This window comes from Cyphomyrmex costatus, unplaced genomic scaffold, assembly GCF_001594065.2.
Source record: "Cyphomyrmex costatus isolate MS0001 unplaced genomic scaffold, Ccosl1.0 scaffold361, whole genome shotgun sequence".
Taxonomy (NCBI): Eukaryota; Metazoa; Arthropoda; class Insecta; order Hymenoptera; family Formicidae; genus Cyphomyrmex; species Cyphomyrmex costatus.
In genome coordinates, this window is record NW_017277786.1 from 403,153 (window position 1) to 417,196 (window position 14,044).

Consider the following 14,044-nt stretch of genomic DNA (forward strand, 5'->3'; position numbering starts at 1 on the left):
CTTGAAGTAAATGGTCGTAAAAGGTACGTAAAGTAAGCCTATATTCGGCAGGAAACATACGGGCTGCGTTCCGTTACTCACTGCAAGTACTGAAAATCTTATAGTATACATAACGCGAACTATAAATTTTCAGTACTTGCAGTGCATAACGAACCACAGCCACGGTTTGACAACTATCGAAATAAGTAAAAAATACGAAATTGCCTGTAAATCACTCACTATGGGAAATTACTTCTGTGTAAATTAATTCTGTCAATACTGTTCGATTACGTGCAAAATCTACCATGTATAATAATCTCTGTTTTCTTTTAGGATGTTTTAAAAAAAAAACAATTGTAACTCTCTCCCTCCCCAAAGAACATGTTTTAAACATCAAATCTTCTCCATCTAATAAATGATACTTTTTGCTTGTTACAAATATAATTTATTTATTAATTCATAAACTAAGTCGTAGTGAAAATAAACTACCTCTATTTGGTACTGATATAAGAAAATATTTCTTAGTTCCTACAAAATAAAAATTATTAATCTTCATTACAGATTTCGAAGTCTTGTCACGTTTTCTGATAAGCACTATGCAAAGAATTACAAAATTTATATAAAGTAAATAGAAATATCTCTTAAAAATAAAATCTTTTTCAAGCTGGACTAAGAGCTTCCTTTAAAATATTGCTAAATTCTTTTAATTCCTTTCTCAACTTTTGTATGTCCGTTTCTTCTACTTTTTTTTCATGTCGACGGAGATAACGTTGTACCAGTTGTGTCATGACTTGTGCGAATCTTTCATCCTTTTTTTCTTCTAGATCTTCCTAACAGTAACGCGTATAAATAAATAAAACACGAATGAAATGTCAAGAAGAGAAATGAAAAATTGTTCAATATGAAGTGTATACTTCTGTTTTATAAAATTTAATTATTAATATTTGATTTAATAATATTAAATCACACAACATTGAGATTTAAAAGTGGTATACTGACTATGTAGCAACAATTTACAAAATCCCATCGTGCCCGTTTACCAGGTGGTGGTTTAATCAATATTTTTATGTATTCGATCACTGGTCGCAATTCCGTGAAAATTGAGAAAATGCAGAATGGAGGTGGAAGGGTTGTTGTAAGCATGAAATCGACATAAGCCTGAAAAAGTAGGGCGGTAGGAGATCATATACTAGTGACATTTATAAATAATTTACAATTTATTATTTTAACTTCACACGTCTCTTGTTTTTTACATGGAACTATTAGCTCGAAAAAATTGTTTTAAAATATGAAAAATAAACGTCGAATATAAGTACATTTTATACATATAATGTTTATAAATTTTCACTAACTTCAGTACGACCAAAGATCCACTCTACATTGACGTTATCAGTCACTTTGGTGAAAGTATTCGTCATACACGCAATTAGCATATTCAAAACGATTACCACGGAAATAAATTGGAAACCTGAAAAATAGAAAGCAGGTTATTAAGACGGTTATCTATAAAAAATATTTTCGTAGATTGTCAGTATTAATGAAATAGTAAGTGCACTTACTGGCAAAGGCAAGATAACCGATAAATTCGGTGAAGCTGTGATGATTAATTATTGTTTCCGAGTCCCTTTCACCTGGAAGATTTTCGATGATCACATCGGCGCTTTCTACGGGACTCATGCAAAAAACAGCCCAGAAGAGAGTTTTTAGAGTAGATTTGAAATCAACGAAAGAATTTTCTTGCTCTGTCTTTAATTTTGATTCGTCATCAGTCTGCACCATTCCATTGTAATACTGATAAAGGTGACACAGTCCTGAGAAAACGTCTCAAGTTTATAAAACTTGTTTTTTGTAGATTTGCAGACACTAATTCTTTTAATATACATATAAAGTTCTAGAATAATGTTACTTTAAAATTATGCATAATTCGCTAAATGAAATCTCGCAATTATTCCATTAATACGAAGAGACTTTTTATATAGATCAATATGCCATATCTTACCAATTGTAAATGCCATAACAATAATACCGAATATTGCAATAAAATGACCGACATCTCTAATCATTTTAACTAAAGAAAGTTGCAGAGGTCCTAGATCGTAGTCTAGTTGGCAGATAAATAACAATTTAAAAAAAGCCATAATTGTTGCGATACAAAATATCCCTTCCGCTATCAAAGTCGGATCATATTTGTGCCAGTATTTTCTTTCTAAATCACGTTGACCATTTATTCTAACGTCGAACGCGGCGACTATCCAGAAGAGAAACGTCAGAATGAACAACACGATCATAACGAGCTCATACCTGCGTCATATAGAAAGAATGTTTATATAAAAAATGATCATAAATTATATATTAATTAGATTGCAAAACTTGCCTGATTTTTTGTGTTTAAGATTCGATATTAATTAATTACGATTAATATCAATTAACTCTCGTCTTACCAATTTGTACGCGTTCTAAAGCATCTCACTGGACCGTCCACAATACAAAGTCGAACAAATGCTAATGTGTATGATATCACGTATATAGCGAGAACCCATTCGTATCCTAAAGAAATAAAAGTTGATTTAAACAGAAACTTGACCACAAGATATAAATTTAATTGAAGGTAATTTTAGACGTGCACCAGTGTTAGGTGGTCCGCGAAGCTGTTCACTTTTGTCGCTTTGCGATTGCAAAAACACGAACGTGAGAAATATCAAATAATTTGCCACAGAGGAGAGAAATTTGTTAACCGGGATTTCATAGAACTTGACTAGTTTCGAATGCGGTGCGAACAATATAACGAACGCCATGATTGGTAGCATGCCGATCCGCGGAATTATCGTCAAGCACTTGAGCAACGTGTTTCTGACCTTCCATTCGTGCCACGTATCAATCCATTTGCTCTCGACGATCTGCAAGAAAATCAAATGTAACTTCTCGATGGAAGATTCTTAATTTGCAAAAATTTGTTAGAGTTTGCAAAGTATTTTTATATAATAATTCTATACCTCTGTTGTGTGTGTGAAAAGCGAAATTTATTTTTAGCAAATACTATACAAAGTTGAGCTTTGATTTCATTATGAATTCTGTATAATCTGATTAAGGAAGAATATTAAAATTAGAAGAAAGAAAGACGTAAAAAAACGGTAAATGATTTTGATTTTTTATTTTATATAAAAAAAATGTTGTTTTAATTTTAATTATCTAATTCTAATACTAACTGTGGTAGTGATTTTGATAAAACTTCATCTAAATATCAATTATCACATTGTTGTGATACCTGTTGTACATTTGGATGAGCCACAAAGATTTTTTGCTTGTAATCCAAAGCTAGTAAGAGTCGGGGATATTCGAAACTAGAGGTACGACCGAAACCAGTGATTTGTCTTAATACACATTGAACTTCTTCGGCGGTACGAGCGCAATCGATCAAGTCTGTGGCGAATTGAGACACCTCCTTTATCATAAAACTAAGTAGATTATTAACTTTTTATAAGCAACATATATAATATCTTGATATGTCACAGATATCGTCAAAATGAATACATTAATAATAGATACATAATTTATCATTCTTCTTGTATAGTTTATCTACCTTATGCAATTAAAAATGAACAAATTTTTACTGATAATTATTAATATCCAACAAATTTGAATAAGGAATCAGATTTCACTAACCTGAGCCAATGCTTTATAATCGGGATAGAATTCTTTATCAAATGAACCTTCCTTACTAAGCTCGGTCGATAATTGAAAAGCTTTTAAGATTGGATCTTCTTCGGTTTGACAAAGGTATACTGGATTCGATATTGCCGTATATATAAACAATCTCATTTTTTCTAAAGTCACGATATCACCCTTGTCCCTTTCCGGTCTGTGACAGAGAAAACAATAAAGGTAAACGTAAGAGTAAATTATTTAACGAAATAAATGAATAATTAATAATATTTAATGAAATCAATAATTATAATGGAATAGGTTATTTAATTACGATACTCTGAACTTTTTTTTTATTGTGAATGTTATCTTCAAACGACTCGGTGCATGTACAACGATATCATACTTGCAAACCTCGTTGCAGTTGCAACTAGGCGGATGTGGTTTCTGCAGAATATGACGTCGGAATCTGAGTATATCGATCATCTCAAAACGTCCGTATTGTGCCGCCACCGCCAGCGGTGTTGTATCATCCGGGAAATCGGGGCTGTGAGTGACACCGGCGTATTCAAGACCCGGCGTCAATTCATTCAGCTTATTCAATATCAGCACAGCAATCCTTACTTGATTATCTCTTATTGCATGCAGATGCGTGTCGCCCGGATCGATATCTGGATGAGACAACAGATATTCAACCATCGCCGCATTTCTGTCGTTAACAGCAGTATGCAGTGCACTAACACCCTGAAAATGAGATATTTAATTAAGGCTCCTGAGTACTCCGCTCAACTATATTGAATCGTGACATCATGAGCGAGAAATGCGTCATAAGCGACACGTTGATTTTTCTTGCGTGTAATTTATAAATAAAAATTTGTGTGGATAAAACGGAATAATGATATCGCTGTAAAACGCTTATAAAAATTGATCGAGATTATCAGTATATTTTTCCTGATATTTAATATATGTATGGTAAAGGCACGTAAAATACGTTTACTAGTTTTTACTTAATTCACATGTGTTTTAGCCCATTTATGAACGTTTTTCGATTATTCACTAATTATAAGGGAGGGATAAAGATAGTCTCGACCCATTTTTACAAGTGTTTTACAACGATTTCATTATTCCGTTTTATCCAAATTGTCTTTATTTACAAAATGGCATGCAAATAAGTCAACATTAAATTTTTCCCTTATGACGTCACAATTCAATATGGCTGAGGTGAGCTTTAAAATAACTGACGAAAGAAGTTCGATTATTCATAAATTAGAAAAAAAATTGAGAATAAAGAGAAATAAAGCGAAACACAATAGATGATTCTCCAAAAGTATTTTTTTCTTTCCGTTTCTATTATCCCTCTACTTATAACTGTCGATAATGTAAGTAGCTGAAATAACAGTTTGCATAAGAATACGCAAAACGGTACGCCTCGTAATGGTTGAATGACCGAAAATTTCTGGATGTCGAAATTCTTTCTTGCCACGGTCCGTAATAAGATCGACTTTTAGAAGGCTATCGGCTCCACTCTTTTTCTCGGCTGTGTCCCTTTTTGTAGGAAGAATGGCTCGACGACGTTTCTCGCCCATCTGCGGTGCGTTTACAGAGGCGGATCTCCAACAATGGGCCAGCACCGCATTGTTGTCGCCGACACCAGTCACAATATTCACTGATATTTTGGCTTTTCGACAGGCCCCTGGGAATATCCATGTACATCCACACGCCAAACGACAATAACTGTCCGTGATATATGTTCGCCAAAAGTCCTTGTTAGCTGTCCTTTAACAATAGACAGCTGCCGCCTTTAATGCATGACTCGACCAGATTTTACGCCCTGCTAAATATTTGTTTGTCGTTTGTTTTTGCGATTTTTCTTTTGTGAAGGATGACTTGTAAGCCAAAAACACTCGGTAGAGTGATTGAGGTGTGTTCTATTAGATTGACGTGTGATAATCCTTTCGCGGATGCTTTAACTTTATATTTTTTTGTTACATTTATATTTTACAAAAAAAAATAGTTTAAAGGGGCTTAAATGTCCTGCCAGAGTGTAATGGGATAAATTGGCACTTTGCGAAATTCGCGAAGCTTATTGATGTATCGTAGATCACACCAAGGCACACAAATAGAGCGTGGAAGAGCTTTTGATGTCAAGAAAATTCCCGTATAAAATTTATTATGGGGCGAGTCATTTGAATAATTTTTATCAGGTCTCAGTTGAAACCATTGTCTTGTAAAAAGACGGTCTGAAATATAGCTGGAGATACATGGCGAACACCCAGCTTCCTCCTCTCTGTGCACTTCTCTCTTTTTTCCAACGAGTTCCCTATGCTGTCTTTGTCTTTCTCCCCCTCCCCCCCTCTCTCTCTCTCTCTCTCCTCTCCTTCCATTCGCGTGCCGTCTCTCTTCGGTGTCGCTTCGGCATTTCGGTCTCAAAGTCAAACGAGAGTTTGGTCGCTTTTCTGATACTCTCTCATAGAAAGAGTGTGAGATAGAGAGAGAGAAGCACACTGAGATGGTTACCGTGCTGACCGAATGGATGAAGGAAACATTCCACGGGGGGTACGTGTTCCTCTATAGGGTAAAGATCTGAGATAACTGGACTTCGCATCGCCTTCTTTCTCTTCGTTTTGTCTCCCTTCTTCCTATATTGGTTCCGCCGTTTCTTGCACAGAGGTAACCACAGAAGTTTGTAAAAGACTTTAAAACAATTAGATTCGCTCTTTAAGATATATAAATAAATATTTTTAAATTGTGTATAAATTTTCATCGAAAATTTTAATAAAAATTAATTTTAAAAATAAAATATTACGCATTAATATTTTTCAATAGCGTAAATTGCTATTAGTGATAAACTTTGTTATCTATATTGCAATCTATCCTTCCTCGATTCTCTTTTTGCTGAGCATCAAATAATAAATAAAACGGTAGATCGCTAGATTAGCCCATTTTAAATTGTATTAGGCGCTCTTAAGAAGATTGAAAGAGATGACAGAGGTAACCTGAATACCAGCAATGCGAAAAACCCTCCCTTTGACGCGCCGTGTCTTTTCGGTGAACCCTAACATAAGTGTGACGGTATCGTTTAAATCAAGAAAAGTCAGTGACAAAAAAGGTAAATTTAGAAATCTTTATGAGCCGCTTAAGAGTTTGGTTTGAAGCCGTCATTCGTATGGCTTCGTGGGTAGCCTTGGTAGTCCAACAAATCAAATAGAAAATAGATGGAATCTGATGGCTGTAATAATTTAGGGAAAACTTATTTCCGCCATGGTTATATAATTTAGCATTTCGGATCTCCAACAATATTTGCAAATAATAACGGTATTTGCCCGCTTCATTTTTTTTGTTTGATTTGAAAATAATATTTATAAATATTAAAAAATTGTTAATAATTTTAGTGATTATAAATCATAAAATAATTTTATATACTTCCGATTCCACACAAATGTATTTTCTCAATTTACTCAATATAATTAATAAACTTTGTACACTAACTTTTTTTTATATTAATATTTTATACTTTTTCAAATATAGAAAATTACAAATTTACGTACTTACTTGAAAATTGGTCGCATTTATATTGTAATTCGGATGTTTTTCCAAGAATAGTCGCGCTTCAGTGACACTTCCGTCATCAACAATTTCGAAGAACCTTTTCTCAAGTTCTTGCAGATGCGAAAATATTACACCATGCTGCAATAAAATAACCTTGAAGTAAACTTATAGGGATGTGTCATATCTATTCATATTTTTACATTAAAAAAGGTTAAGTAAAAAGAGAGAGAAGGAGGAGAGAGAAATTGTCTGTGTCAATCTTTTATTTAATCTTACATTTTCAAGTTCATCCTCTGTTCCGGCTGTTGTCTCATTATCCGTCATCACGAATGATCGTTAAATTATGTTTGTTTCCTACGATTATATTATATAAAATAAGATCTATTTCTGAAGTACAAATCAACCGCTCGAAAAATTCAGACATCAAATATAACATCTTTTAGAACAAAAAAATATCAATAATATTTTTTATGTTAATTACATTTTGTTTCGATCTATTGGTACGGTATAGCACTGAAGTTGCTTTCGTAGAATTTTTAAAGTAAATTTTAGAAGAAAGAAAAAGAGAGAAAGTGAAAGAAAAAGAGGAAAAAAGAAAATTACATTAAGTATAATAAAAGACTAAAATTTTTAATATTAAAATAGAGACTCAAATTTCAAAGAATAAATAACTCAATAGACTATGAGCAATAGTCTAAGCTAAGATGTAAGTTGCTTTAATATAAATAATAAGTAAAGTACAAAATCAAATTTGCGAAAATTTTCTATAATTTTTCCATGATATGAAATAGTGCATTATAACCTTCTTTGTTCAAATTTTCTAACTTATTTAATTAATGGAATTTGTTGTATAAAAATAATAAGACACAATGTATCTGCTTTCGTTAATAATGTAATTCAGTTTTTTGGGAAGGGATATATATATATACATAATTTATAATTTGTTTGTGTGCTGTAATATACAAATAATAATAATATAATTAAAATAATAATTCTTAATTATTAAAATAATTAAGTTCTCTAATTATTAAAATAATTAATTAACTTTTTTTGTTAATATATGTATATTGATTATAATTGACTATTGTTAAAAATATGACACGCTGAGAGCGCAAGGCGATTTAATATTATTATTATACAGCGGTACTTATAGTTACTGCCACAACCGAGAGTGACAATACCTATTTTTTTTAAGTCGCATTTTCTTTGCACTTTGTTTCTTTCGTTTGCTCTTTCGAAAGTCCAAGTCTATACTAATTTTATTTTAAAAGAAAAAAAGTGCATCTCGACTGAACAAACGCATAATTACAGTTTTCGATATATTAAATTATGCGATAGAAGCAATGTTAAAAGAAGCAAGTCTCATTCCCTTCTCATTTGAACAAAAGGGAAACATAAAAAAGTAGGATATATACAATAATCTGTTTAGAATATTTAAATACAGATGCTTTCATGTACTGCTCGCATGTACATCCAGAGAATATTATTTAGAATAACATTACAATAGAACAGTCGGCAATTATCTTACACACTTTTTCCGTCACACAAAGGTAATTTCCTTTGACATCTCAGAAACAAGTATATCGAACGAGATGCACACGATTCGCGAGTACTAAAAAATAAAAAAGAAATAGTTGTATATCAATATATTGTATACATACATTTAAAATGTGGAAGAGAAAAGTCCCGATTCTCCCTAAAGCTCTGTTTCTCATCTATTTTTCTATTATCCTAAGGATCTAATATATGCTACACGTCATTCGGTGAACACTAATAGGTCACTGGCCAACTTTATGTCTTTCGCCTACGACGACGTCTTTTATTCTACGTATTAAATACATGCATTCCTCTCAACGGTGACTCCATCCCCGCGGTCATACATTAACTGTCTTCAACGGCACTCGTGTAACCGGAATCCACAACGACGATTCATAAAAAAAAAAAAATTCAAGAGACAAGACGACGTCTCTCAATGATTAATCAACACCTAAGTTTCATAGCTTCAAGTCTTTAGAACGTGACATTCGCGTTGAACACTTAAGTTTGTCCTTGAGGATTCACTCGACATTTTGTACGAGTTCTTTTGTTCCTGTCGTATCTCAATTGTAGATCATTTTCGATGGCAGTACGTACAAGGACAGCGAATAAAGCATCGATGCGTACCAATGGATGCCTTCTTGCTCTCCTCTCATCGTCGACTCTGTTCTGGACACATAGTTATGTCTTGCCACAAAGTGTTTTGCATCGTTCAGCCTTTGTAGGAAAAAAGATGTCGCGCTGTGCCAAAATCTTAGCGGCAGGAAGGAGTAATGTGCTAAAGACTGACTGTTGACGACAGCATAGCAAGACGCGACGACGTCGTCTACGAGAAGAGTACCCTCCATCGTAAGCGGAGCGTAAACTCCTTCTTCGATGACCAACTTAGTCTCGTTGACTCTGTCCCATCGCAAACGACTGTCCACTTCGTTCACCGCGTTCGCTGCATCGGTATCGCTCACGAGGATCCTGTCGCCGGGTTGCACGTTGGCGGCAAACACCGACGACCCACCCTCCACCGGCACCAAGTGCGCTGGCGTTAACGTGAGCACTCGACCAGACTTGGTCGTCAATCGGATGAACTGCCTCCTTTCGGACGGAGAACGATCCAAGAAAGCGATCACCTCGCTGTACACCACATCGCCACGAGAGTCCACAGCGGCGATACGGTCGCCGAGGCGCACATCGTCCAACCTCTTCATACTACCGTCCTCCGTTCGGACCAGACTCCTCCCGGGGAAGCAACCACCGGACTTACCCGCTGAAGACGATTCTGAAAGCAAGACGTGCGTAGATAGTTAAGATTTTAATGAAATAAATAAAAAGAAAGAAGTTAAGAATGATTAAAATAAAAAATGATGATAGATTTTTAATATGCTCGCTATAATACTATTACAGGTACATAGTTAAACAAAGTTAGTACACAATTTTATTCTAAAAAAAACTACAAAATTATAGATTTAGAAAAAATAACATTTTTTTTAAATTAAATATCTTTTAATGTAATATTATATTTTTTTGACATGCATTATGAAAACATAAATGCTGAGATAAAAAAGATGTATCATCTCTTCTTAAGCGTTCTTGAAATCTTCTGTCGATTAATTAACGTGATTACAATGAAAATTGGCGAAGCGTTAAACACGCATAGGTCGCGTTCACACTTTTTGTTGCACTTCGGCTTCCCTCCACCCTATTGTTTCCCTTTTCGATCCCCCCAACATCGACTCGTATCGGTTTCGCGTCAATTTCTATACTCAGTTTTAATTCGGATCGACAGGCACGCCTTGACTTATCGGCATTTATTTTGAAATTCGAGACCTAACCGTGACTTGGAATAAACACGAATCGCTATGATTGCTCTCGTATAAGTAAATATTACTAGATCAAAGAGAAGATGTGCGAGAAGATTCTTTCATAATTAAGAATTATTTTATTCTGAGCGATATTCTCATTTCTTGAAACATAAAGATATTAGAAATATTTTTTTTAATATTAAATTTGTGTATGTATATATATATATTTTTTTCTCGTTCTTGACAAAATTGTTTGTGGTCAGATTCTCTTATAAAATCTCTAATGTAAATTAGAAACCCTTTGAAGGAGCCATCTTTTGGCGTATTTAGAAATTTCTTCATTGCTTATTACATATATGATAAAAATGAAATTTTTTTTTTTTTTTTTGAGACTTCTTGTGAATTGCTCTTCATTAACGACAAAAAAAAATTGATGAAAGATATTCTCTACTTATGTTACTTGAGAGGTTTTTAAGAAAATTTGATAATTTGCTTTGATTCGAATCGAATTAAATTTGATTTGAAGTTAAATAGTATTCACGTGATTAACTACATTCACGGATTACTTTAGAAAAATTTATTAGAAACATCTAATAAAATTTCTGAAATGTGAAAGTATCCGAGATATTTCGGATAAAAATATTCAAGTTGTTTGATTAATCGATTATTCGAACTTGAATTGAATTTGATAGAAATAATTGGATTTAATCTCTGAATTTCAATAAACGAGAGAAGAATAAAGAGTCGGTAAAATAGACATCTTTAGAAACTACGTACAAGGTGGTGGCGCCAATTTTCATTGTCATTTCATAGAGGAATTAGACAAACACACGGTATTCATTTAATTATTATAATTAGACGTTCGTTCAAAAAATTAATCTACTTTATGTATTTGAAGTAGAACGATCTTAATTAGATCATAATAAGATCAACATTGTTGAACGATTTTATGTCGCTATATAAGTAATACGTGCCAAGTAACTTTGTCACTCGCGATTTAAGAACAGTGCGCTTTTAGTATCCTTGTTCCATTAAACGACATTATTATACAACTGCACCGACTTCAGCATCTTTATTGCATAAAACGACATCATTACAACTACTGTCCGGTAGTTTATTCGCTCATCTTTATTGACATGGCGTTTATGCGGGTATTAACGCGAAATGACCGCAATTAAAATCCACATGCGGTCTGTGGATCGACCGCTTTTAATGCTCTCACTCTCTTCGAAGTGATACGAGACAATTCGATCGCAATTCGCACATTCTTTTGCACTAATTTGATAATACGTTTTAAACGGTACGATGGAAATTACTAACCAGACTTGACAGAGCAATGTATGTGCGACCTGGACTCATAGTAGACCCAGTCGAAACCAGCCTCAACCGCGAGTCTCGCCAGCATCCCGTACTTGGAGCGATCGCGATCGCTCGTCGTGACATCGACGGCACGTCCTTCGTAGTGCAAGGAATCTGTCGCGTGCATGCCTTCCTCGTCCCAACCCTCGACAACTCGCAGTTTCACTCCGGGCCACTGGTTCATCACCGAGATCGCCAAAGTGTTAAGTTTCTCCTTGCACCTCTGTAATATTACGTTTCAAGATTAGTAACAGATAGATAGACTGCCGTTACTTTAACTGACGAAAGGGCAGAAACAAAAATTACAATTATATTTTTCAAATGTATTTATATGCATATGACTAAATTAATCTTGAAAATTTAACAATAGGATTTATGACGCATTTGATTGTTTAGGCAATATGGTGAACATTAAAAAACACTATATCGTCTAGATTTATTTTAATGCTATAAGCTCACACAATCTGACATGTTGAAATGTATTTTTAGGGTTTTAAAGTATTGCTCTAGACTTTATATTTACATATTTCTCCTAACCTACTTTCAGAAGACTATTTCAGGTATTATTTAGAATTCAGGTTAAGTACATTCGGAAATGCTAAGATCAGAGCTGGTTTTCGTTTTTCTCAGCGAGAAACTCTTTCATCTCTAATCACTTTTCCGATTAGTTTCACTTAATACGATTTCCGTCATATTTGAGAAAACATCGCGCAGGACGATTTGTCCCGGCTCGGTCCAAACCCAGGAATTCAGCCGATTTCACGGGGAAAAATGGGGCCTTCCTCGTGACCAGTGGCATCAGGTACAGAGAGCAATCGTTCCGTCGCGAGAACCGCCTGGTTAGGAAAACGAATGCGTATTTTGACCGGTTATAAGATCGGTCCTGGATCTTTAAGAGACTTTAACGGACTCAGATCCGTGGCGAATCAGCGGGCAAACAGGAATATAAATACGACCGATGTCGAGGATCATTCAGTCACGCCGAGCCGCTTCCCCTCTTCTTGCTTGGAATCACTTCTCTCTCTCTCTCTCTCTCTCTCTCTCTTACTGTCTACCTTTACGTCGACGACGACGACGACAGCCAGGCGAGTCCAGTGAGTCAATAGGGTACGCGTTCTCGTAACGAAGCATGGATAGCCGACTCAGTGAGACAGGGGTCCCAATAGCACAGGACCCATGTAAACCCGAGCTTAATCCGGAACGCGGCGTATCGAGGGCGCGAGAAGCCAAACGCAAGGGAGTCCCCATTGACCGAAGCCGCGGCATTGTCGAAGGGCATTCGAAGCGTCCGAGGCCCGTGTTCAAATTGATTCTCGGAGGGCAATCGCCCACGCAGAGCAGTATCATGCGGATGACTGATCAGGGCACAGACAGAGGCTCGCTTGTGCGTGAACGCGCTCGGTGTAAATCGAGCGGATCCTCTCTCCATCGAAGGTTGCCGAAGGGACTCTTTTTGCACTTTTTATTCCCAGCCGAGTGCGCGGAAGAAAGTAATTTTCGGGAGGGCACAATTGACTCCTGGAGTAGGGGAGGGGGGTAAATAAGGGACCAGAAGCCGCGTCGGTGCAGAGGGGCCTGTCGATCGCGAGAACGCGCTGCGGCCGCGACGAATTTTACACACTCCGACGGAGTTACCATCTCACCCCTTTTCATTCTCGTGATATTTCAATGGCGGTATGTTAAATTCGATGGTGTGCGTTGGACACGAAGCAGATCGGTCTCGCGATCCACAATGAGACCCGTTCGACACTAACCGAGAATGGAACGGAGCTAACAATGTCCACGAATTTGCAGCTTTCCTTGCGGCAATTAGCCCCTATTGAGTGCAGACGACGGCCCTCTCGTCCCCATCGGGGGACCGGTCCCACCTTTCCTTCTCCACCTCTTCTCGCCTCCTTTTTATTCCCTCGCGCTCTGCATTGGGCTTGGATCCTCTCTCGCCGGTGGAAACCTTCACGCCACGTGCACGCGATTGCCGCAAGTGAATTGCACGGCTGTCGAATAAATTTCCATTAAAATCTCTGAGATTCAAATGAACTTCTGTGAATTTGGTATATCCGAAATTGTATAGATCCGCTGAACAGGCGGCCCTTAATTCCCTCGTGTGTTATACATTTCGCGAAATTTATAGCCGAAGTTGCTGGTTCGACCATATATCATAATACGGTCAACATTCGATCTAT

The 14,044-nt window shown here is 35.9% G+C and overlaps 2 protein-coding genes across 2 annotated transcripts in view; both read right to left on the minus strand.

The window, feature by feature from the left end:
* Nucleotides 1–638: 638 nt before the first annotated feature.
* Nucleotides 639–7,494, minus strand: LOC108776559 (short transient receptor potential channel 4). Its single transcript, XM_018543214.1, has 12 exons — nt 7,447–7,494; nt 7,174–7,308; nt 4,028–4,365; nt 3,643–3,838; nt 3,245–3,421; nt 2,606–2,876; nt 2,421–2,526; nt 1,979–2,280; nt 1,539–1,790; nt 1,332–1,447; nt 979–1,137; nt 639–809 (listed from the first exon to the last, which is right to left on the minus strand). The coding sequence occupies exons 1-12, from the start codon at nt 7,492–7,494 to the stop codon at nt 639–641; spliced, it is 2,271 nt and encodes a 756-aa protein (XP_018398716.1).
* Nucleotides 7,495–9,202: 1,708 nt separating this feature from the next.
* The window catches only part of hh (hedgehog signaling protein), a 42,412-nt gene continuing 37,570 nt past the window's right edge, over nt 9,203–14,044 (minus strand). The window contains exons 2-3 of the mRNA XM_018543200.1: nt 11,823–12,084; nt 9,203–9,979 (exon numbers count right to left, since the gene is read on the minus strand). Of these exons, the coding sequence (XP_018398702.1) occupies nt 9,270–9,979; nt 11,823–12,084 (972 nt within the window). The 3' untranslated portion in view covers nt 9,203–9,269. The remainder of the gene's footprint in view (nt 9,980–11,822; nt 12,085–14,044) is intronic.